This window comes from Pelobates fuscus, chromosome 2, assembly GCF_036172605.1.
Source record: "Pelobates fuscus isolate aPelFus1 chromosome 2, aPelFus1.pri, whole genome shotgun sequence".
In the NCBI taxonomy this organism is placed as follows: Eukaryota; Metazoa; Chordata; class Amphibia; order Anura; family Pelobatidae; genus Pelobates; species Pelobates fuscus.
In genome coordinates this window covers 46,073,705-46,095,886 of record NC_086318.1, presented here as the reverse complement: position 1 = coordinate 46,095,886, position 22,182 = coordinate 46,073,705, and the positions used below count along the sequence as shown (strand labels likewise).

The 22,182-nt window shown below is 46.1% G+C and overlaps 1 protein-coding gene across 1 annotated transcript in view; it reads right to left on the bottom strand.

Moving 5' to 3' along the window:
- The window catches only part of LAPTM4A (lysosomal protein transmembrane 4 alpha), a 40,503-nt gene extending 34,937 nt beyond the window's left edge, over positions 1-5,566 (bottom strand). Inside the window, exon 1 of the mRNA XM_063442124.1 lies at positions 5,388-5,566. Coding sequence (XP_063298194.1) covers positions 5,388-5,486 — 99 coding nt within the window. The 5' untranslated portion in view covers positions 5,487-5,566. The remainder of the gene's footprint in view (positions 1-5,387) is intronic.
- Between the last annotated feature and the right edge of the window lie 16,616 nt (positions 5,567-22,182).

Below are 22,182 nucleotides of genomic sequence, written 5' to 3'. Positions count from 1 at the left end.
AAGAGTAGATCATTGAAGTCTATAGAGAATCCTGCAAACTCCTTCATAGAAAGGGCTTTCCCCCCCCCCCCCTCTACAGCAGTCAACCTGGTAACAGCTGGGGCAAATGAAAAAAAGCTTGACAGCGGTAACTCTACTTTTTTGTCAAGTGGAGGAAAATTACTGTCCCTACTTTGTCTTGGTAAATCTTTTGATGGGGTGGGAGTTTCAGAGAAATTCCTCCCCCCCCCCCCCCCTTTACAAAAATGTGATGCAGTAGTCTGTATCCTAAGCCTTCCTCTTCTAACTTATCTCTCCCACTCAAATACTTCTTTGCAGATTTCTGTCTGAGCACTGAACCCTTTCCTGGTTTCCCCCTAACATGTAATGTTATCCAAAAGATAAGCAAAGCTTTTTGGGAGTTGTAGTTCAGCCAACAGCTAGTGCAAAGATTGTAACTAAACTACAAATCCCAGGTCCTCCAGCTATGAACAGAACTGAGACTGATTTTTCCCCTAACCAGTGTTAAATATGCCGAGCAGTTCAGACCATGGACTGGCTTTTATTGGCCTACTTCCTGGAGTACACAAAGCTTAGGGAAGATGATGCCATAGGAAACGTTGAAAGAAGGTATCATTATGGGTCACTATATATCAATAAGTCATACATAAAGCACAGCCAAGACAGTAGAATAGTCAGGGTATCATCAAAACGATAACTAAAATGTGAATCAAGTACAATAAAAGACATTATAGTCACCAAAACAACTTTAGCTTAATGAAGCCGTTTTTGTGTAAAGATCATGCTCGTGCAGTCTCACTGCTCAATTCTCTGCCATGCAGGATCACTTTTGTTTCTGTTCATCAGCCCTAGCCACACCTCCCCTGGCTGTGACTGACATGAAAGGCATGAAAACAAAATGGTTTAAACAGGGTCTCTAGCAAGCCATTAACAGAGCAGGAGATAAGGAATTCTTAATTAAACACTATATGCAATCCCCCCTATTCCTTGTCTGATTTCTAGTAAATTAATTTAAAAATATGTATTACCATAATTGAAACATTGTTAGCATAACAAATACACATGGATAGAACTTTAGCATCCTAATCTGCAAAAAAAAAAAAAAAAAATTGTACTGTTTCTCGAGGTTCTAAAATCTACAGAAAAAAATGCAGCGTGGTAGAATGATATAATGTAATGGCCAATCTACTGTAAAAGCATAACTGGTTCTTGTGTCAGGTAAAGCACAAATTGTCAGGTGACAAGCTGCCATTTCCAGTATTTCCAGTCCCGCTCTGTTTTAACCCACAAACTTTTCACCTTGCATCCTTGCTACCACTGCAAATTATTTACAAACCCTACATCTAGAACTCATTGTCAACACTGTGCCCAGCCAGGACCACAAAGTCTTTGCTCCTCGGCTATAACCAGCTTTGTTTTTAAATCCCAGCCATTGGTGACCAACTATTCTTTGACACCCACACATCTTGATGTCACTATGCATTCCCCTCATTCCCCCAGTCTTGTGGCGCCAGGTAGAAGAGACTGGTTTAGTGATGTCTCTAGCATTTCAACAGTCATGAGCTTATCTTTCCATAAGATTCAGCCAACCTTAAAAGCCTCTACTAAACGTAACATGATGCTCAACCAATTCTGGAAAACAGCATGTTCAACCACCAATGGCCCTTTGCGTGGGCTTCATTTCCCAGCATGCTTAGCTACCTATAAAACTTTGAGCATTCTGGGAAGTGATGCCCACTGCAGCCCCCTGCAACACTGCCATTGGGCTTCTCTTCCCCAAGAATGCTAAGCCACCAACAACTTTATGTGGTGGGCTTCACATCATGTTCAAATACCAACGGCACTATGGTGGGCTTCACTTCTACACAAGCTCAGCCACCTGTGACAGGCTTCACACCCAGCAAGCTCAGCCACCTGTGGCCCACTGCTATTGGCTTCACTCCCAGCAGGCTCAGCCACCTGTGACACACTGCACACCCAGCAAGCTCAGCCACCTGTGACCCACTGCTATTGGCTTCACTCCCAGCAGGCTCAGCCACCTGTGACACACTGCACACCCAGCAAGCTCAGCCACCTGTGACCCACTGCTATTGGCTTCACTCCCAGCAGGCTCAGCCACCTGTGACACACTGCTCACTCCCAGCAGGCTCAGCCACCTGTGACACACTGCTCACTCCCAGCAGGCTCAGCCACCTGTGACACACTGCTCACTCCCAGCAGGCTCAGCCACCTGTGACACACTGCTCACTCCCAGCAGGCTCAGCCACCTGTGACACACTGCTCACTCCCAGCAGGCTCAGCCACCTGTGACACACTGCTCACTCCCAGCAGGCTCAGCCACCTGTGACACACTGTTATTGGCTTCACTCCCAGCCGGCTCAGCCACCTGTGACACACTGCTATTGGCCTCACTCCCAGCCGGCTCAGCCACCTGTGACACACTGCTATTGGCCTCACTCCCAGCCGGCTCAGCCACCTGTGACACACTGCTATTGGCCTCACTCCCAGCAGGCTCAGCCACCTGTGACACACTGCTCACTCCCAGCAGGCTCAGCCACCTGTGACACACTGCTCACTCCCAGCAGGCTCAGCCACCTGTGACACACTGCTATTGGCCTCACTCCCAGCCGGCTCAGCCACCTGTGACACACTGCTATTGGCCTCACTCCCAGCCGGCTCAGCCACCTGTGACACACTCCTCACTCCCAGCCGGCTCAGCCACCTGTGACACACTCCTCACTCCCAGCCGGCTCAGCCACCTGTGACACACTCCTCACTCCCAGCCGGCTCAGCCACCTGTGACACACTCCTCACTCCCAGCCGGCTCAGCCACCTGTGACACACTGCTCACTCCCAGCCGGCTCAGCCACCTGTGACACACTGCTCACTCCCAGCCGGCTCAGCCACCTGTGACACACTGCTCACTCCCAGCCGGCTCAGCCACCTGTGACACACTGCTCACTCCCAGCCGGCTCAGCCACCTGTGACACACTGCTTACTCCCAGCAGGCTCAGCCACCTGTGACACACTGCTCACTCCCAGCAGGCTCAGCCACCTGTGACACACTGCTCACTCCCAGCAGGCTCAGCCACCTGTGACACACTGCTCACTCCCAGCAGGCTCAGCCACCTGTGACACACTGCTCACTCCCAGCAGGCTCAGCCACCTGTGACACACTGCTCACTCCCAGCAGGCTCAGCCACCTGTGACACACTGCTCACTCCCAGCAGGCTCAGCCACCTGTGACACACTGCTCACTCCCAGCAGGCTCAGCCACCTGTGACACACTGCTCACTCCCAGCAGGCTCAGCCACCTGTGACACACTGCTATTGGCTTCACTCCCAGCCGGCTCAGCCACCTGTGACACACTGCTATTGGCCTCACTCCCAGCCGGCTCAGCCACCTGTGACACACTGCTATTGGCCTCACTCCCAGCCGGCTCAGCCACCTGTGACACACTGCTATTGGCCTCACTCCCAGCAGGCTCAGCCACCTGTGACACACTGCTATTGGCCTCACTCCCAGCCGGCTCAGCCACCTGTGACACACTGCTATTGGCCTCACTCCCAGCAGGCTCAGCCACCTGTGACACACTGCTATTGGCCTCACTCCCAGCAGGCTCAGCCACCTGTGACACACTGCTCACTCCCAGCCGGCTCAGCCACCTGTGACACACTGCTATTGGCCTCACTCCCAGCCGGCTCAGCCACCTGTGACACACTGCTATTGGCCTCACTCCCAGCCGGCTCAGCCACCTGTGACACACTGCTATTGGCCTCACTCCCAGCCGGCTCAGCCACCTGTGACACACTGCTATTGGCCTCACTCCCAGCCGGCTCAGCCACCTGTGACACACTGCTCACTCCCAGCCGGCTCAGCCACCTGTGACACACTGCTCACTCCCAGCCGGCTCAGCCACCTGTGACACACTGCTCACTCCCAGCCGGCTCAGCCACCTGTGACACACTGCTCACTCCCAGCCGGCTCAGCCACCTGTGACACACTGCTCACTCCCAGCCGGCTCAGCCACCTGTGACACACTGCTCACTCCCAGCCGGCTCAGCCACCTGTGACACACTGCTCACTCCCAGCCGGCTCAGCCACCTGTGACACACTGCTCACTCCCAGCCGGCTCAGCCACCTGTGACACACTGCTCACTCCCAGCCGGCTCAGCCACCTGTGACACACTGCTCACTCCCAGCCGGCTCAGCCACCTGTGACACACTGCTCACTCCCAGCAGGCTCAGCCACCTGTGACACACTGCTCACTCCCAGCAGGCTCAGCCACCTGTGACACACTGCTCACTCCCAGCAGGCTCAGCCACCTGTGACACACTGCTCACTCCCAGCAGGCTCAGCCACCTGTGACACACTGCTCACTCCCAGCAGGCTCAGCCACCTGTGACACACTGCTCACTCCCAGCAGGCTCAGCCACCTGTGACACACTGCTCACTCCCAGCAGGCTCAGCCACCTGTGACACACTGCTCACTCCCAGCAGGCTCAGCCACCTGTGACACACTGCTCACTCCCAGCAGGCTCAGCCACCTGTGACACACTGCTCACTCCCAGCAGGCTCAGCCACCTGTGACACACTGCTCACTCCCAGCAGGCTCAGCCACCTGTGACACACTGCTATTGGCTTCACTCCCAGCAGGCTCAGCCACCTGTGACACACTGCTATTGGCCTCACTCCCAGCCGGCTCAGCCACCTGTGACACACTGCTATTGGCCTCACTCCCAGCCGGCTCAGCCACCTGTGACACACTGCTATTGGCCTCACTCCCAGCCGGCTCAGCCACCTGTGACACACTGCTATTGGCTTCACTCCCAGCCGGCTCAGCCACCTGTGACACACTGCTATTGGCTTCACTCCCAGCCGGCTCAGCCACCTGTGACACACTGCTATTGGCTTCACTCCCAGCCGGCTCAGCCACCTGTGACACACTGCTATTGGCTTCACTCCCAGCCGGCTCAGCCACCTGTGACACACTGCTATTGGTTTCACTCCCAGCCGGCTCAGCCACCTGTGACACACTGCTATTGGCTTCACTCCCAGCCGGCTCAGCCACCTGTGACACACTGCTCACTCCCAGCAGGCTCAGCCACCTGTGACACACTGCTCACTCCCAGCAGGCTCAGCCACCTGTGACACACTGCTCACTCCCAGCAGGCTCAGCCACCTGTGACACACTGCTCACTCCCAGCAGGCTCAGCCACCTGTGACACACTGCTATTGGCCTCACTCCCAGCAGGCTCAGCTATAGTAGTTAATAGAAGCTGTGGGTGCCATAGTTGGCTGGGATTCTTTACAAACAACCGCCCCCCGAGCCCTGCCATCTGTGCCCGCTGCCCAGCACCCCCTGACATGCTGCCCGGCTCTCACCATCTCCTTGATGCCCAGCACGATGGTCCCGGTGCGCACATGGCAACAGCCGCAGCACCGAGTGCTGTACAGACGGTCTCTGGTCCGCTTCAGGTTCATGGTGCTCGGTCCGCTCCAGCCGCCGCTCTGACCAACCACTGCGACTCGCTGGTATCCACAGCCTTGGTGACGTAATGACAGGGGGTCACGTGACGCGCAGTCAGGGGGCGCAGCCAATCATGGCGACTGCTGCGAAGCGAAGGGCAAAGATCTGCCCGCCGCCATCTTGGATAAGGGCAACAAAACGCTCGTCACTTCTCTCCGACTCGTATCGAATGCAAATCAGGACGGCAAAACTATATTTACCAAAACGAAAATTGCCGTGAAATCACATTTTAAAAAATTAGGTCAAAATAGTCACATTAGAACAGTTCTACAAATATAGTCTGATTTCAGTTTGGCTATTTTGGCCTTAAATGTAAAATTTAGACTGTATCTAGAACTGCCAGCAACTTTAACCTTAGTGAGAGTTATTCACAAAACTCCAGATTTTAGCAAAATAAAATTGCAAAATTGACCTTAAAGTTACAGATCCCCAGGTGTTTCTATATAATCTGTATGGTTTATTAAAGGTAAATACTCCAAACACCATAACCACTGCAACCCTCTGTAGTGTTTAGGGAGCTTGGACTGCCCCAGCACTGTCCGATGGTAAGCCAGTGGCGTACATACCGGGGTCGCGGCTGCGACCGGGCCCGGCCCACCAGGGGGCCCGGCCGCCCTGCGACCCAGGTATGTACCCACAGGGCCAGCCTCTTCTGCTGGGGGGCCCAGGAGCTGGCCACCTCAGGGCCCCCCGAGGCTGGCCCTGCTGTCACCCGGCTGGCGGGCGCGCGAGGGAGCACTGTCCCCTGGGTGCTCCCTCTTCAGCTCCCTCGCGCACCGCACTGAAAACGGAGCCGGAAGATGACGTCATCTTCCGGCTCCGGTATCAGTACGCGGCGCGCGAGGGAGCACTCAGGGGACAGTGCTCCCTCGCGCGCCCGCCAGCCGGGTGACACCACTGGACCCCAGGGAATCCCCTCAGCTCTCCCACAGGTAAGGAGGCTGGGGGGATTAAATAAAAAATAAAAAAAAACGTGTGAGTGTGTGAGTGAGAGTGTGTGAGTGAGAGTGTGTGAGTGAGAGTGTGTTAGTGAGAGAGTGTTAGTGAGAGTGTTAGTGTGTTAGTGAGTGTGTTAATGTTAGTGAGTGTGTTAGTGTGAGTGTTAGTGAGAGTGTGTTAGTGAGAGTGTGTTAGTGTGTTAGTGAGTGTGTTAGTGAGTGTGTTAGTGTGAGTGTTAGTGAGAGTGTGTTAGTGATAGTGTGTTAGTGAGTGTGTTAGTGTTAGTGAGTGTGTTAGTGAGAGTGTGTTAGTGAGAGTGTGTTAGTGTGTTAGTGAGAGTGTGTTAGTGTGTTAGTGAGAGTGTGTTAGTGTGTTAGTGAGTGTGTTAGTGGGTGTGTTAGTGTGTGTGTGTTAGTGAGTGTGTGTGAGTGTTAGTGTGTTAGTGTGAGTGTTAGTGAGAGTGTGTTAGTGAGAGTGTGTGTTAGTGATTGTGTTAGTGTGTGTGTTAGTGTTAGTGATTGTGTGTGTTAGTGAGTGTGTTAGTGAGTGTGTGTGTGTTAGTGAGTGTGTTAGTGAGTGTGTGTGTGTGTTAGTGAGTGTGTGTGTGTTAGTGAGTGTGTGTGTGTGTGTGTTAGTGAGTGTGAGTGTGTGTCTGTCAGTAAATGTGTGCGTCTGTTCATGAGAGTGTGTGTGTGTGTGTGTGTGTGTCTAAAGCACTTACCTTTCTCCAGCGCCGGACTCCCTTGGCACTGGGGATCTCTCCGTCCGGATCCGCCTCTCAGCTCCGAATGCACATGCGTGGCAAGAGCCACGCGCGCATTCAAACCGCCCATAGGAAAGCGTTACTCAATGCTTTCCTATGGACGTTCAGCGTCTTCTCACTGTGATTTTCACAGTGAGAATCGCAGAAAATCCTCTAGCGGCTGTCAATGAGACAGCCACTAGAGGCTGGATTAACCCTCAGTGAAACATAGCAGTTTCTCTGAAACTGCTATGTTTTCAGCTGCAGGGTTAAAACTAGAGAGACCTGGCACCCAGACCACTTAATTGAGCTGATTTGATCTGGGTGTCTGTAGCGGTCCTTTAAGTATATGTGTTTATGCATGCACTGGCGTACATACCGCGGTCGCACGGGTCGCAGCCCTGCGACCAGGTGCCCGCCGCCATGTGCTGCGGCCCCAGCCCGCGCAGAGTAAGAGCGGGGGGGGGGCCCACGGATCATTTTTCGCACCGGGGCCCCATGGGTTGTGTGTACGCCACTGTGGTAAGCCACATACTCTTTAACACAACTTACTGGGTCCCCAAGACATCTGTATAAGTCACAGGTGTCCCCATATGGCAAGTATCCATATAGCGCAGAGCGTCCATAGGAAAGCATTTAGAAATGCTTTCCTATGGACACTTTGAATGCGCGCACGGCACTTGCCGTGCATGCGCATTCGGCTCCAGTGACATCGGACGGGGAGGAGAGGTCACCAGCGCCGAGGGAACCCGGCGCTGGATTAAGGTAAGTGGCCCCTTTAGCGCCACGGGAGAGGGACCCTGAGGGTGGGAGCACCCTCAGGGCACTATAGTGTCAGGAAAACCGCTTTGTTTTTCTGACACTATAGTGATCCTTTAATAGAAGGGTTAATAGAAAAAACTTCTAAGCCCAGCAGTTTAAATTGCTTGTATAATTTGTAAGAAACTATTGCTGTTAGTAACTAAGATTTTCAAGGGCAACAGACGCTACAGCTCCCCTTCTTGCTAGATAAGCGCTAACAAAGCGTGTGTGTAATATATTGTGAGAAATGGTAGAGAGGGGATGGTAGCTAAACATTTCTATGTTTGTAACTGATAACGTGTGTATATGCAAAATTCCAAGCTCTGTGAATCAGAATCAGTTCAGACTCATTCTCTCTCTATTTGCAATAAAGACATGGTCCTGTATTTCCACTACTCCGGCCTCTGACTGGTTAAGTGGAAAGGAATTTTTCAGAGGGTATTGACTATTTGGCTAATATATGTAAATAATATATTTACCGTAGTTCTTTTTTTCTGATAACATTTTAGTTGCATAAATTGTTATAGTAAGTCACAAAATATTTCTCAGAACAGCCCACCCGGCTACATTCTCATACACACTCTTAAATTTAAAGGGACACTATGGCATTAGGAGTACAAATCTGTATTCCTACTGCTATAGTGCTCCTGTCCCTACTTCCCCACAGCAACACTCTCCTCTTCCTCCCCTGGCAAGGTCATTGAGGAGACAGGGCCTCCTGTACCATGGTCCTGATAGAGGCAATTTTCATAGAGTAGCATTGGGGACCCAATGCACTTTTTTTTGTTTTACTGAGTCAGTCAGTGCAGCGGAAGCACCTCTAGTGCCTGTCATACTCTCAAAAACTGCAATGTTTTACATTGTAGGGTTAAGGATATAGGGACATTGTGCCCAGACCATTTCATTGAGATGACGTGTCGGGGTGACTATGGTTTTCCTTTAAACTGTCCCTCGTTGTCCATTTGAAATGTTGGGAGGAATGTATTTGCACTGCATCTGGTCTAAAGAAGTAGATTTTACTGCAGAGTTAAATGGACACTCCACTGCCAAAAAAAAAAAAAACCTCACTATTTGGTAGATATATACCAAATGAGCATATTCATGCATTTAATTATGCGTATTTCCATTGGGGTTATATCTAAAAACAGTTTGCAAAGCTGAAGTTCTCGTGTCTTCTGTCTTTACAATCCCTCCCCTTCTAACCCCGCCCAGACTTTCTGTTGTTGTCCAATCACAGTCTTCCCAATGGAGCTACAGTGGAACCTCGGAACTTAGACTTAAAGGAACACTATAGTCACCTAAATTACTTCAGCTAAATAAAGCAGTTTTAGTGTATAGATCATTCCCCTGCAATTTCACTGCTCAATTCACTGTCATTTAGGAGTTAAATCACTTTGTTTCTGTTTATGCAGCCCTAGCCACACCTCCCCTGACAGAGCCTGCATGAAAAAACAAAACTGGTTTCACTTTCAAACAGATGTAATTTACCTTAAATAATTTTATTTCAATCTCTAATTTGAACTTTAATCACATACAGGAGGCTCTTGCAGGGTCTAGCAAGCTATTAACATAGCAGGGGATAAGAAAATCTTAATTAGAAAACATTTCACTTAAAAGGCAACAGGGCCTCTACTCTTTTTGCATCCAAACTCCGGCATGTGAATGCCCAATCAAAAATAGCGTATTTACTTGATGATCAGGGGCGAAAAGTGTTTCATCCTACTAAAATCAGTGACATGTTTGCAGAGTATTATAGTAAAATTTATAATTTAGAATGTGATTCGAACCTTACCCAGCCTTCTGCAACAACCATTGATAAATTCTTAGACAGAGTGACATTGCCTCGGCTGTCTCCAGGACACTTAGAAAGCTTAGAATGTGAAATATCAGCAAAAGAGATAGCTGAGGCGATCAAACTTATGCCATCCGGAAAAGCTCCTGGTCCCGATGGATTCACTATTTTATAGTATAAAACTTTTCATGAAATTTTAATTCCCCACATGACCAAATTATTCAACTCCTATAAGTCCGGGGGAACGATGCCAGAGGAGTCCTTGTGCGCACGAATAGTCACCTTGCCAAAACCGGGAAAAACTCCTGATAGATGCCACAATTTTAGACCCATTTCTCTAATTAATAATGACTCAAAGATTTATTCTAAAGTTCTCGCAAATAGATGAACCAAATTAATCCCATTGCTAATAAATAAGGATCAAGTGGGTTTTGTAAAGGATAGACAGGCGCCCGACGGGACTAGAAGATTCATAAACTTGATTCAGCATATCAATATGACCAAAACGCCTTCATTGCTTCTATCTCTAGACGCAGAGAAGGCGTTTCACAGGATTCATTGGGGATATTTATGGAGAACGTTAGAAAGATTCAACATACCATCATCCTTTATCACAGCAATTAAGGCGCTATATTGTGCACCTTTCGCCCATGTCTCAGCTTCCGGTTTCACATCCAAAACTTTTTCTCTAACCAATGGGACGAGACAGGGGTGCCCTTTATCTCCAATTCTATTTGTTTTAGCAATAGAACCCCTGGCTGAACTAATTAGAACAACCCCACAAATTGTAGGAATTGTTGTTAAAGAATCCGTTCACAAAATTGGCCTGTTTGCAGACGATATAATTCTAGCTGTCAAAAACCCAAAAGAATCTTTGAGCCACCTCAAAGACATTTTAACTCAATTTGGCGAGATATCGTACTACAAATTAAACGAGTCTAAGTCTCAGGCCCTTCCATTTCATTTAAAAAATTCGGAAACCACTGCCCTTAAGAAATTATATTTATTTGATTGGAGAGCTGACTATATGGAATATCTTGGCATTAATTTATGCACAAAATTGGTAAATATGCATGATCACAACTTGAGGAAAGCATGGTCGGACCTACAAAAGGAGATGGAGAGATGGGGCGGAATGGAACTTTCATGGTTGGGGAGGGTCGCATCTGTTAAAATGACGATACTACCAAAAATTCTATATTTTTTTAGGACCATCCCTTTGTCCATCCCATTATCATTTTTTAATAAAGTTCACTCGACAATGATGAAGTTCATCTGGGGGAACAAGCCTGCCCGAGTAAGGCTCACCTCCCTGCAACACCACAAATCGAATGGCGGTATCAGTGTTCCCGATATACGCAAATATTATTTCGCCACTAGCACTGCAGTGGCTGTGAGCTTTAATAATCAGGTTGATAAACCCAGATGGATGGAAATAGAAGAATCAAAAATTTTACCGGTTAGATTGTCAGAATTACCTTGGTTAAATCCTAAGAAAAGACCTGGAATTACAAAGTTATTTTTATCTACCAAGACTACGCTTAAGGCCTGGGATATAGTTTTTAAAAATGATCATTCTCCCAGCCTATATAGAGCAATGCCTATTGAATTATTGAAAGATTATATTCCATCCTTAAAAATAGAACTGTTGAAGGAATGCTCTATAACTAATCTTGACAATTTTTTTTACGCAATGCTATTCTATCTTTGGAAAAATTGAAACTTAAGTATGGATTAACGAATGTATGTGAATTGGATTGTATGTTAATCATTGACAAATTGAAAGAACTATATAAGGTACCTGAAACAGATAAAAACTATAAAACGCTTGAGATATCTCCATTAGAGAAAGTTTTTTTATGCAGCCCCACTAGTAAAGGCATGATATCCTTATGCTATTTGTTTTATAATGCCAAGCCCCTAGTTAAATTAAAACATATGTTGTCATGGGAGACGGAGTTGGGTGCCCAGTACGATCTAGAAAATGGTTCGGTTTTTTTAAAGCTTTAAAAGGTATTTCGTATTGCACCGACCACTTTGAAAATCATTATAAAATTTTATATCGCTGGTACCTGGCCCCGTCTAGATTGCACAACATGAACAATATGTATTCTGACCGGTGTTGGAGAGATTGTGGGGGTGTGGGCAATATGGCCCATATTTGGTGGTTCTGTCCTAAATGAATATTGGAAAATGATTCACGACCTAATTATTAAAGTGGACAGAACCATTAGCATTTTAACCTCGGAACTAGCCTTATTTTAAAAACTCCCGGAGTCCATTAATAGATCAGACAAAATAATCATAGGCCACATTTTGATCGCTGCTACATCCTTTTTACCTAGACATTGGAAGTCCCAAAATGTGCCATCTCTCAGAGAAGTTTTTAATTTGATTCTAGAAAACAAGGCACACGAATTATCGCATAGAGTTAATATGCGTGGTTTCCCAATATTAAAATACAACTGGGATAAGTGGGAAGAAAAAATCAAAACAGCATATGGTCTTTGACATATTTATTGTTAAAGTGCATTGATGTAAAAACATATTATTATTATTATTATTTTTTTTTTTGCCATATACACTGTTATGCCTATTTTAATGCTGGATGGTTATTCTTTTCCATTTCCAAGTTCCGTTTCCCTTCCTACCCCTAATACAATGTTTATATTTTTGTTGTTATACAAATATGTAAAACTTTAATAAAAATTATTTGAAAAGAAAATCTTAATTAAACAGAACGTGCAATAAAGAAAGCCTAAATATGGCTCTCTTTACAGGAAGTGTTTATGGAAGGCTGTGCAAGTCACATGCAGGGAGGTGTGACTAGGGTTCATAAACAAAGGGATTTAACTCCTAAATGCCAGAGGATTGAGCAGTGAGGCTGCAGGGGCATGTTCTATACACCAAAACTGCCTCATTAAGCTAAAGTTGTTCAGGTGACTATAGTGTCCGTTACAGAAGGCTGTTTAAAATTTTTCCATAAGAATTAATGTAAATTAGATTAATCCGTTCCAGACCCCCAACAGTACACCATTTTAATACACATTTTACAGTTTAATAATACCTTAAATGCATAAAATCATACAGAAAACCAATAAACACAAATGTAAATGAAATGACGTTATCTGTCCGCAGTACACCATTTTAATACACATTTTACAGTTTAATAATACCTTAAATGCATAAAATCATACAGAAAACCAATAAACACAAATGTAAATGAAATCACGTTATCTGTCCGCTCTGTTTGCTGACAGAATGGAGCTGTTTGCTGACAGAATGGAGCTCTGTTCACAGACAGAATGGAGCTATGTTCGCTTTGACTAGTGCTAGGAGGCTGATGCGTCATACCAATGAGGTTCCAAAGGGGTACCTTCGAGGTTAATGCTGTGTGATTTTGTTCTAATACCGAGTTTTGTTCTAATACTAAGACATTTTTTTTCTCAAATATTTTGTTTGAATACCGAATTGTTTGCGTACGGGTCTGTTCCAGAACCGAGGTTTCACTGTAAATGAGAAGTCTTTGCAAGGTAGGTGCTCTGGGCAATTGCTGCTTCTTGAGTTTAGCTACACTGTAAAAAACAGGACTTGTTATCTGATTGAATGCCAGAGGGGTGTAACAAGGTTAATTTATAAAAGTGCCAATTTATTGAAATCTGCACTTTTTGTAAAATGCAAATAAAGAGGACACACATGCTCTACACGTATAAAGCATTTCAGCAAGCTAAAGTGTTTTATGTGTGTGGAGTGTACCTTTAAGCCTGGCCGATCCAGGACCCCACTCATTGGCTGAGAGTTCTTAAGCTGCTGTTCTCAGTCAGTGAGTGTGGTCCTCCCAGATTCTCTTAAAGGAGAAGGCAGGATAGATGGGCTGCAGTAGTCAAAAAAAGGATTTAAAAGATTAAAAGTTTGGGCAAGTCTCATTTTAGTGAATATCCCTGTGTGTGTTTACATTTTCACAGGGTAAAATCTTTTTCTTTCAACTGTGTCATCTCAAAAAAGAAAGCAGACTGTCATGTGCTTACTCCACAGTCTCAGTCAGACTTTAGTTTTTTTTTTAACTCAAACACCAAACAGGAAATAGTAGGGAAACAAAAGTTGAATTCCAAAATTCGAGTTAAAATTATTACACTTTCCAAATCAACCATATTAGCATAAATTCTGAAGTTCAGGTTTAAAGAGACACTTTAGTCAACCAGACAACTTCAGCTCAATGAAGTGGTCTGGGTGGCAGGTCCTCCGGGTTTTATCCCTTCAGACAGGGCTCGAGTCCTGCAGGAACGCATGGGAACGGCGTTCCTGCACTTTTTCTAGTGCGGGAACGGTGTTCCCATTGATGGTCCTGCAGGCACTCAAAAAATGCCGCCCCCAAATGTCCCCGTGTTCCCCCTGTCATGGGGGGCCCAAGAGGTGGCCTAATGGCCACCTGAAGGATCCCCCCCGGCCGGCTCTTGTCTCGCTGTCAGGGAGCTGTGTCCTCTCTGCTCCCTCTCGCCGCGCCGTTTGCTGATGCTGGGAGCTGGAATATGACGTAATTTCCGGCTCCCGGCATCAGCAGACAGCCCGCGCGGCGAGAGGGAGCAGAGAGGACACAGCTCCCTCGCCGCGTCTGACAGCGAGACAAGAGCCGGCCGCACTGAAGCCCCACTGGACCCCAGTGACAGGTCCACGCCAGCTCTTCAGGTAGGGAGGCTGGGTGGACATTTTTAAATTTAAAAAAATATATACAAATAATTTTTGTGTATGTGAGTGTGTATGTCTGTGAGTGTATGTGTGTATGTGTCTGGGACTGTGTCTGTGTGTGTGTGTCTGGGAGTGTGTCTGTGTGTCTGTGAGTGTGTGTATGTGTGTGTGTCTGTGTATGTGTCTGGGAGTGTGTCTGTGTGTATGTGTGTGTCTGTGAGTGTATGTGTGTGTGTCTGTGAGTGTATGTGTGTGTGTGTCTGTGATTGTGTGTGTGTGTCTGGGTGGATGTGTGTGTCTGTGAGTGGATGTGTGTGTGTGTGTGTGAGTGTGTGTGTGTCTGTCTGTGAGTGTGTGTGTGTGTCTGTGAGTGTATGTGTGTGTGTGTCTGGGAGTGTGTGTGTGTATGTGTCTGGGAGTGTGTGTGTGTGTCTGGGAGTGTGTGTGTGTCTGTGCGTGTATGTGTCTGGGAGTGTGTGTCTGTGAGTGTATGTGTATGTGAGTGTATGTATGTGTGTGTGTACGTGTGTGTCTGTGAGTATGTGTGTCTGTGTGTGTGTCTGTGAGTGTGTGTGTGTCTGTGAGTGTGTGTGTGTCTGTGAGTGTATGTGTGCACCTGAGTGTGTGTGTACGTGTTTATATATGCATGCAAGTTTTGTTTTTTTCTGGTGGTGGGGTGAGGGTGGAACTCGAGTGAGTTCCCACACTTTATTCCCCAGGACTTGACCCCTGCCTTCAGATAATCCAGGGTTAATCCAGCCTCTAGTGGCTGTCTTCCTGTCAGCCGCTAGAGCGTGCAGAACTGTTTTCCTGTGGAATGTTTGAATGCGCGCGGGACTGTTTGAATGCGCGTGCGGCTCTTGCCGCGCATGCGCATTCCACTCCAATTGGGAGCTTACGACGGCGGGGTAGGAGAGGTCACCAGCGCCAAGGGAGCCCGGCGCTGGATAAAGGTAAATGGCTGAAGGGGTTTTGACCCCTTCAGCCCAGCGGGAGGGGGACCCTGAGGCTGGGGGGGACCTAAGGGTTACATAGTGTCAGGAAAACACACTATAGTGATCCTTTAATTTCGCTAGTTTGCTGTATAGTGTTTTCCTGACACTATAGTGATCTATTAATTTCGCTGGTTTGCTGTATGGTCAGTGGAGGCTGTTCCACAGGAGCAGGTGAGGTGGCGCCCCCTGGTTTTTGTTGCAAAAAAAAAAAGTCACATTTATTGGCATTATAAGGTCTACTGATAAGTGTGTTAGAATAATAAAACTGTGATGATTGTATCTACAGTTACAAATGGTCATTTATTGATGAGTAGAGATGCACCAGGTTTTAAACAGAGCATGGCATCTCATGGGGTTGAGGAAATAGGGCCCAACAAATCGGAGGGGGGAGCAACCCACCATCTTTAAACTTCACCATCCGTCACTGTGTTTTGTGAATTAAGCGTGCATACATGTGGTAAATTGAAAAACAAATTGCAAAAATTAGGTAAAAAGACTAGGTTTAGAAAATAACTTTTTTTCGTCAGTGCAATTATTTTGGCCTAACCTTTGCAATTTTGCTTTACGTTCACCGTAACTCACTGTTTGTAGTATAAATTCTAGTATTGTGTAATGGTATGCAGAGGAACGTCACTGAACATAGTGTGTGACTTAAACACACGTACTGTTTTCCAACGTACTTCGCAAAGAAAAAAATGTCACCTTCACTTTAAGCACAATCAAATGCATACCTCCCAAGTGTCCCTATTTAGGATGGACAGTCCCAATGTTGGACCCAAATCGCACTGTCTGTTCTAATATCCCTCTTTTCTAGGAACTCCATATTGTGTCTTTATAGCGCAACACATTTCTTTAGAAATCAGTCTGTATGAATAAGATACATCATTCTTGTCCTAACTTACAGTTTAGTTCTATAAATTATTAAGTCACCTAAAATTTCTCAGAACAGCTACTCCCATGACTCCCCTTGAAACACCCCTAAAATTAAAGTGTCTCTCTTTCCATTTGAAATACAGGGATGCATGGAAATAGGTGACTAAAGATTATGAATTGGTTGTTCTAAAAGTTTTTTAAACACTCCTTTTATTTCCTTATATTTTAGCTTCTATGCTTTGTCGGCCAAGGAGGGAAAAGTATGAAAATGTCTTAACTCGACTTTCAGTGCCGCACACATAGGACATTTGTTCGTATGGCGCTGGTAGAGAGAATTTTGAACGCACATGTGCCATACAGATTTTCTTTGTGAGATGCCGGGATGCATATGCACACACCCAAAGCACTGAGGAGGGGCAAAGCCCCTGAAATACAGCGGCCGTAAGTAAACTGCTCTGCTTACTCCAATAAACATTGAAATAATATTTACTGGGGTCATGGAACAGTCACTTCTCTGAAATTTAACAGTTCCCCTTTAAAAAAAAATAACAAGAACAAGTGATTTAGGTAAACTCAAAAAATGGTCAGAGTTGTGGCAACTGACATTTAATGTGGATAAGTGCAAGATAATGCATCTTGGACGTAAAAACCCAAGGGCAGAGTACAGAATATTTGATCGAGTTCTAACCTCAACATCTGAGGAAATGTATTTAGGGGTGTTTTTTTCAGATGACTTAAAGGTAAGCAGACAATGTACGGTAATAGAGCAGCAGGAAATGCTAGCAGAACGCTTGGTTGAATAGGAAGAGGTATTAGCAGTAGAAAGAGGGAAGTGCTCATGCCATTGTACAGAACACTGGTGAGACCTCACTTGGAGTATTGTACGCAGTACTGGAGACCCTATCTTCACAAGGGTATTGATACCTTAGAGAGAGTTCAGAGAAGGGCTACTAAACTGGTTCATGGATTGCAGGATAAAACTTACCAGGAAAGGTTAAAGGATATTAACATGTATTGCTTGGAGGAAAGACGAGACAGGGGGGATATGATAGAAACATTTATAGGACCACTATAGTGCCAGGAAAACAAACTAATTTTCCTGGTACTATATAGTCCTTAGGTCCCTCCCTACTTCAGTGCCCCCCCCTCCCTCAGCCACTGGGGCATATAACAGAAAAAGATGCTGACTAGCAGTGCCAATGTGCCAGACCTTTAGTAGTTTATGCAGACCTGCCTAGAATCGCCACGGGAATTTACAGTTTAGCATCAGATTATAAATGTAATGTCATTGAGTTAGTAGTTATCCAGGCTGCAAGTCATGTCAGAATAGATACTTTTATTATTATTATTATTTAGTATTTTTATTTTTGAAGGGCCCCTTTGCCCCTGGCAAGGGCCCCAAGCATTTAGCCCATTTGTAGACCATGTCACAGTTTTTTAAATCAATGACTGCCCTCTAGGGAACCATTATAGTACAATTTATAGAACCTTTTCTGGGTTCCAATACTTTAAATGCCTCATTTATTTCCCCTATGCCAATGGCTCATTTCTTTGTAGTAGTTTGCGGGAAAATACAAATATAGTGAACATCTATTATATAAAGTAATTATGCCAGGAGCTTACTCATTAAACACCCCAATGAATTGAATGTAACGCTGCAAGCAAGAATGGTCATATTGCAAACACACCAGCTTGGCTTTAGTCACAGTTTAAAATAAGTGAAAAGTATACCCTTTGCCTCTAGAAAAATACACAAATAAAACGTCAATAAAATTACTCATGTACTATTATTTAGTCTGTTGCATTTATTACATGAGTAATTTTATTGACGTTTTATTTGTGTATTTTTCTAGAGGCAAAGGGTATACTTTTCACTTATTTTGCATATCATTTACTCAATAGGTTGTCAGGTTTCCTATTATATATACCCTCCTCCTTAGGAAATTAAGTAGCGCTCCACTTTTTGCACACTTTTAGTCACAGTTTGTCTGTGGTAGCCTACATTTTGCAATTAAGTGTTTTCCCATTAGCATTACTCACTAATCTGGCAATTGCTAGGAATTGACATTTAAATGTTGGGCCAAGGCAGCTGAGCTGGACACATAAGTAAGTTAGACAAGGTTTGTGGTTGTGTTTTATTTATTTATTTTAAATCTTCACTTCCTGTTGTTATTTCCTTAGTTTAACCCCTTAAGGACGGAGGCAACTGTACAAGTTCTGATCAAAACAAAACCTAGTATTTGAGCTATATGCCTGTTCAACCATAATTTACCTCATTCATACACTGAACAAAATTATAAACGCAACACTTTTACCCCCATTTTTCATGAGCTGAACTCAAAGATCTCAGACTTTTTCTATGTACACAAAAGGCCCATTTCTCTCAAATATTCTTCACAAATCTGTCTAAATCTGTGTTAGTGAGCACTTCTCCTTTGCCGAGATAATCCATCCACCTCACAGGTGTGGCATATCAAGATGCTGATTAGACAGCATGATTATTGCTCAGGTGTGCCTTAGGCTGGCCACAATAAAAGGCCACTCTAAAATGTTCAGGGTATGTCTGAAAACCAGTCAGTATCTGGTGTCACCACCATTTGCCTCATGCAGTACAACCCATCTCCTTCGCATAGAGTTGATCAGGTTGTCGATTGTGGCCTGTGGGATGTTGATCCACTCCTCTTCAATGGCTGTGCGAAGTTGCTGGATATTGGCAGGACCTGGAACACGCTGTCGTATACACCGATCCAGAGCATCCCAAACATGCTCAATGGGTGACATGTCTGGTGAGTATGCTGGTCATGCAAGAACTGGGATGTTTTCAGCTTCCAGGAATTGTGTACAGATCCTTGCAACATGGGCCTGTGCATTATCATGCTGCAACATGAGGGAATGGTCGTGGGTGAATGGCACAACAATGGGCCTCAGGTTCTTATCATGGTATCTCTGTGCATTCAAAATGCCATCAATAAAATGCACCTGTGTTCGTTGCCAATAACTTACGCCTGCCCATACCATAACCCCACAGTGTCAGGATCGGGAGAGGGATCCAACACGCAGAGTACAAACAGAAGCCAGATACGTATACCGGACCTTAGAATGGCCGGACTAACGTAAGTAGTACAGTAGAGAATGGTCAAAGGCAAGCCGAGGTCGAGGGTAACAGAAGACAGGTAAGCGAGAGACAAGCCGAATCAAGGGGTAACAGAGATAAGCAGAGTAGAGCAAACAAGCCGGGTCAAAACCAAAAGGGATAACTAGAAAACACGAGCACTGAGTGACTAGAACAAGCTAGAACCACGACAGGGCAATGAGCTAACGAAAGAAGCACTGTTAAATGCCCTGTTCAGATAAGTAGACACACCTCCGACGAGTCCTGATTGGTCCTGAACCAATTGAGTGACAGGTCGTTCCGGTTTGACGTCCTGACGTCGACTTCCGGGCGTCATGCTATAAAAGGGAGTCACTCCCTCGCGGCCGGCTTTGCATGACCGGATGGACCGCGAGGAAGAGGGAAAACAGGCCGTCCGGATGGATGAACGACTAAGTCTCTACCTCTCTCGGAGGTAGAGACCTCAGGTACCCTGACAGTACCCCCCCTCTCAGATACGCCCACCGGGCGGAAGGAACCAGGACGAGAAGGGAAGCGAGAGTGAAATGCCCTGCGGAGACGGGGAGCATGAACATCCTCCTGAGGTACCCAAGTTCTCTCCTCAGGACCATATCCTCTCCAATCGACCAGATATTGTACTTTCCCCCGGGAGATTCGAGAATCGACGATGGAATTGACCTCATACTCCTCCTGACCCTCCACCTGAACAGAGCGAGGAGGGGCGATCGTGGAGGAGAATCTGTTACATACTAGTGGTTTCAGCAACGAAACATGAAACGAGTTAGGAATGCGTAAGGTAGTAGGCAAAGCTAGACGATACGCAACTGGGTTAATTTGAGTCAACACCCTGTAAGGTCCAATATACCGAGGAGCGAACTTCATGGAAGGCACTTTTAACCGAATGTTTCTAGTACTTAACCATACTCTATCGCCTGGAACAAACACCGGTGCTGCCCTTCTACGTTTGTCAGCGTGTTTTTTAACCAGCATAGAATTGTGCAGAAGAGTCTGGTCCCACAACTTCCTTAAATTGGCAACATGAACATCAACCGACGGTACCCCTTGGGAAGAAGCCTCCGAAGGCAGAATGGAAGGATGAAAGCCATAATTCATGAAGAAGGGGCTAGAATGCGTAGAACCACAAACGAGATTGTTGTGTGCAAACTCCGCCCAAGGAATCAGACCGACCCAATCGTCCTGGTGTTCAGAAACGAAACAACGTAAATATTGTTCAACCTTTTGGTTGGTGCGTTCAGCAGCTCCATTGGACTGAGGATGGTAGGCAGAAGAGAAATTCAATTTGATGCCTAGTTGAGTGCAGAAGGATTTCCAAAAACGGGAAACAAATTGGGAACCTCTGTCAGATACAATTTGGGAAGGTATCCCATGTAAACGGAAGATCTCCCTAGCGAATATCTCTGCTAATTCGGGCGAAGATGGGAGTTTAGGTAAGGGAATGAAGTGAGCCATCTTAGTAAATCTGTCCACCACAGTGAGGATAACAGTCTGCTTTTTAGAGATAGGCAAATCAACAATGAAGTCCATAGCTAAACAGGACCATGGCTTTTCAGGAACCTCTAAAGGGTGCAGAAATCCACATGGGAGCGAATGAGGTTGCTTAGTCTTGGTACAAACCTCACACGCCCCGATGAATTCTTTAATATCTTTCCGTAGATCAGGCCACCAGAAATCTTTAGAGATCAAAGCATACGTCTTGCGAATGCCAGGATGCCCAGCCACCTTGCTGTTGTGGAAACAGCGTAACACTTCTAGTTGGAGAGTGCCGGGAACGAAGTGTCGATCCCCAGGAGTCTGTTTGGGTGCAAGATGCTGTAATTTCATGATCTCAGCAAGCAACGGAGAGTGAATCCTGAGACTCGTGTTAGCGATGATGTTACCCTTAGGAACTATCGAGGAAAGGACTGGCTCAGTTATAGTGAACGGTTCATATTGACGAGACAAAGCATCAGCTTTAGAGTTCTTAGAACCAGGTCTATAAGTAAGTACATAATTAAAGTGAGTGAGGAACAAGGACCAACGAGCTTGCCTGGCGGACAGGCGCTTAGCCTCCCCAATGTAAGACAAGTTCTTATGATCCGTTAAAACAGGGTGTAATGTCCCTTCTAGTAAATGTCTCCACTCCTTTAAAGCCTTAATGACCGCTAACAGTTCCCTATCACCGATGTCATATCTGCTTTCAGGACCAGATAATTTCTTAGAGAAGAACCCACAAGGGTGTAACGGTTTGTCCACCCCTAACCTTTGAGACAGAACAGCGCCAACTCCCGTCTCAGAGGCATCGACCTCGAGTAAGAACGGCAGAGTCGTATCAGGATGGACTAGAATGGGAGCAGAAGCAAAAAGTTCTTTGAGAGTCTTGAAAGCAACAAGAGCCTCCGTAGACCAGGTCTTAGTATCAGCCCCTTGTTTGGTCATATTGGTAATAGGCGAAATGATAGAAGAGTATCCCTTAATGAAGCGCCTATAATAGTTGGAAAACCCAATAAACCTCTGAATAGCCTTGAGTCCTTTAGGCAACGGCCAATCTAAAATAGACTGGAGTTTGACAGGATCCATCTTAAAGCCTTCCCCAGAAATCACGTAACCAAGAAAGTCTATCTGAGACTGGTCAAAGCTGCATTTCTCCAATTTACAGTATAGACCGTGTTGCAGAAGTTTGTGTAGTACCTTTCTGACTTGTCTATGGTGA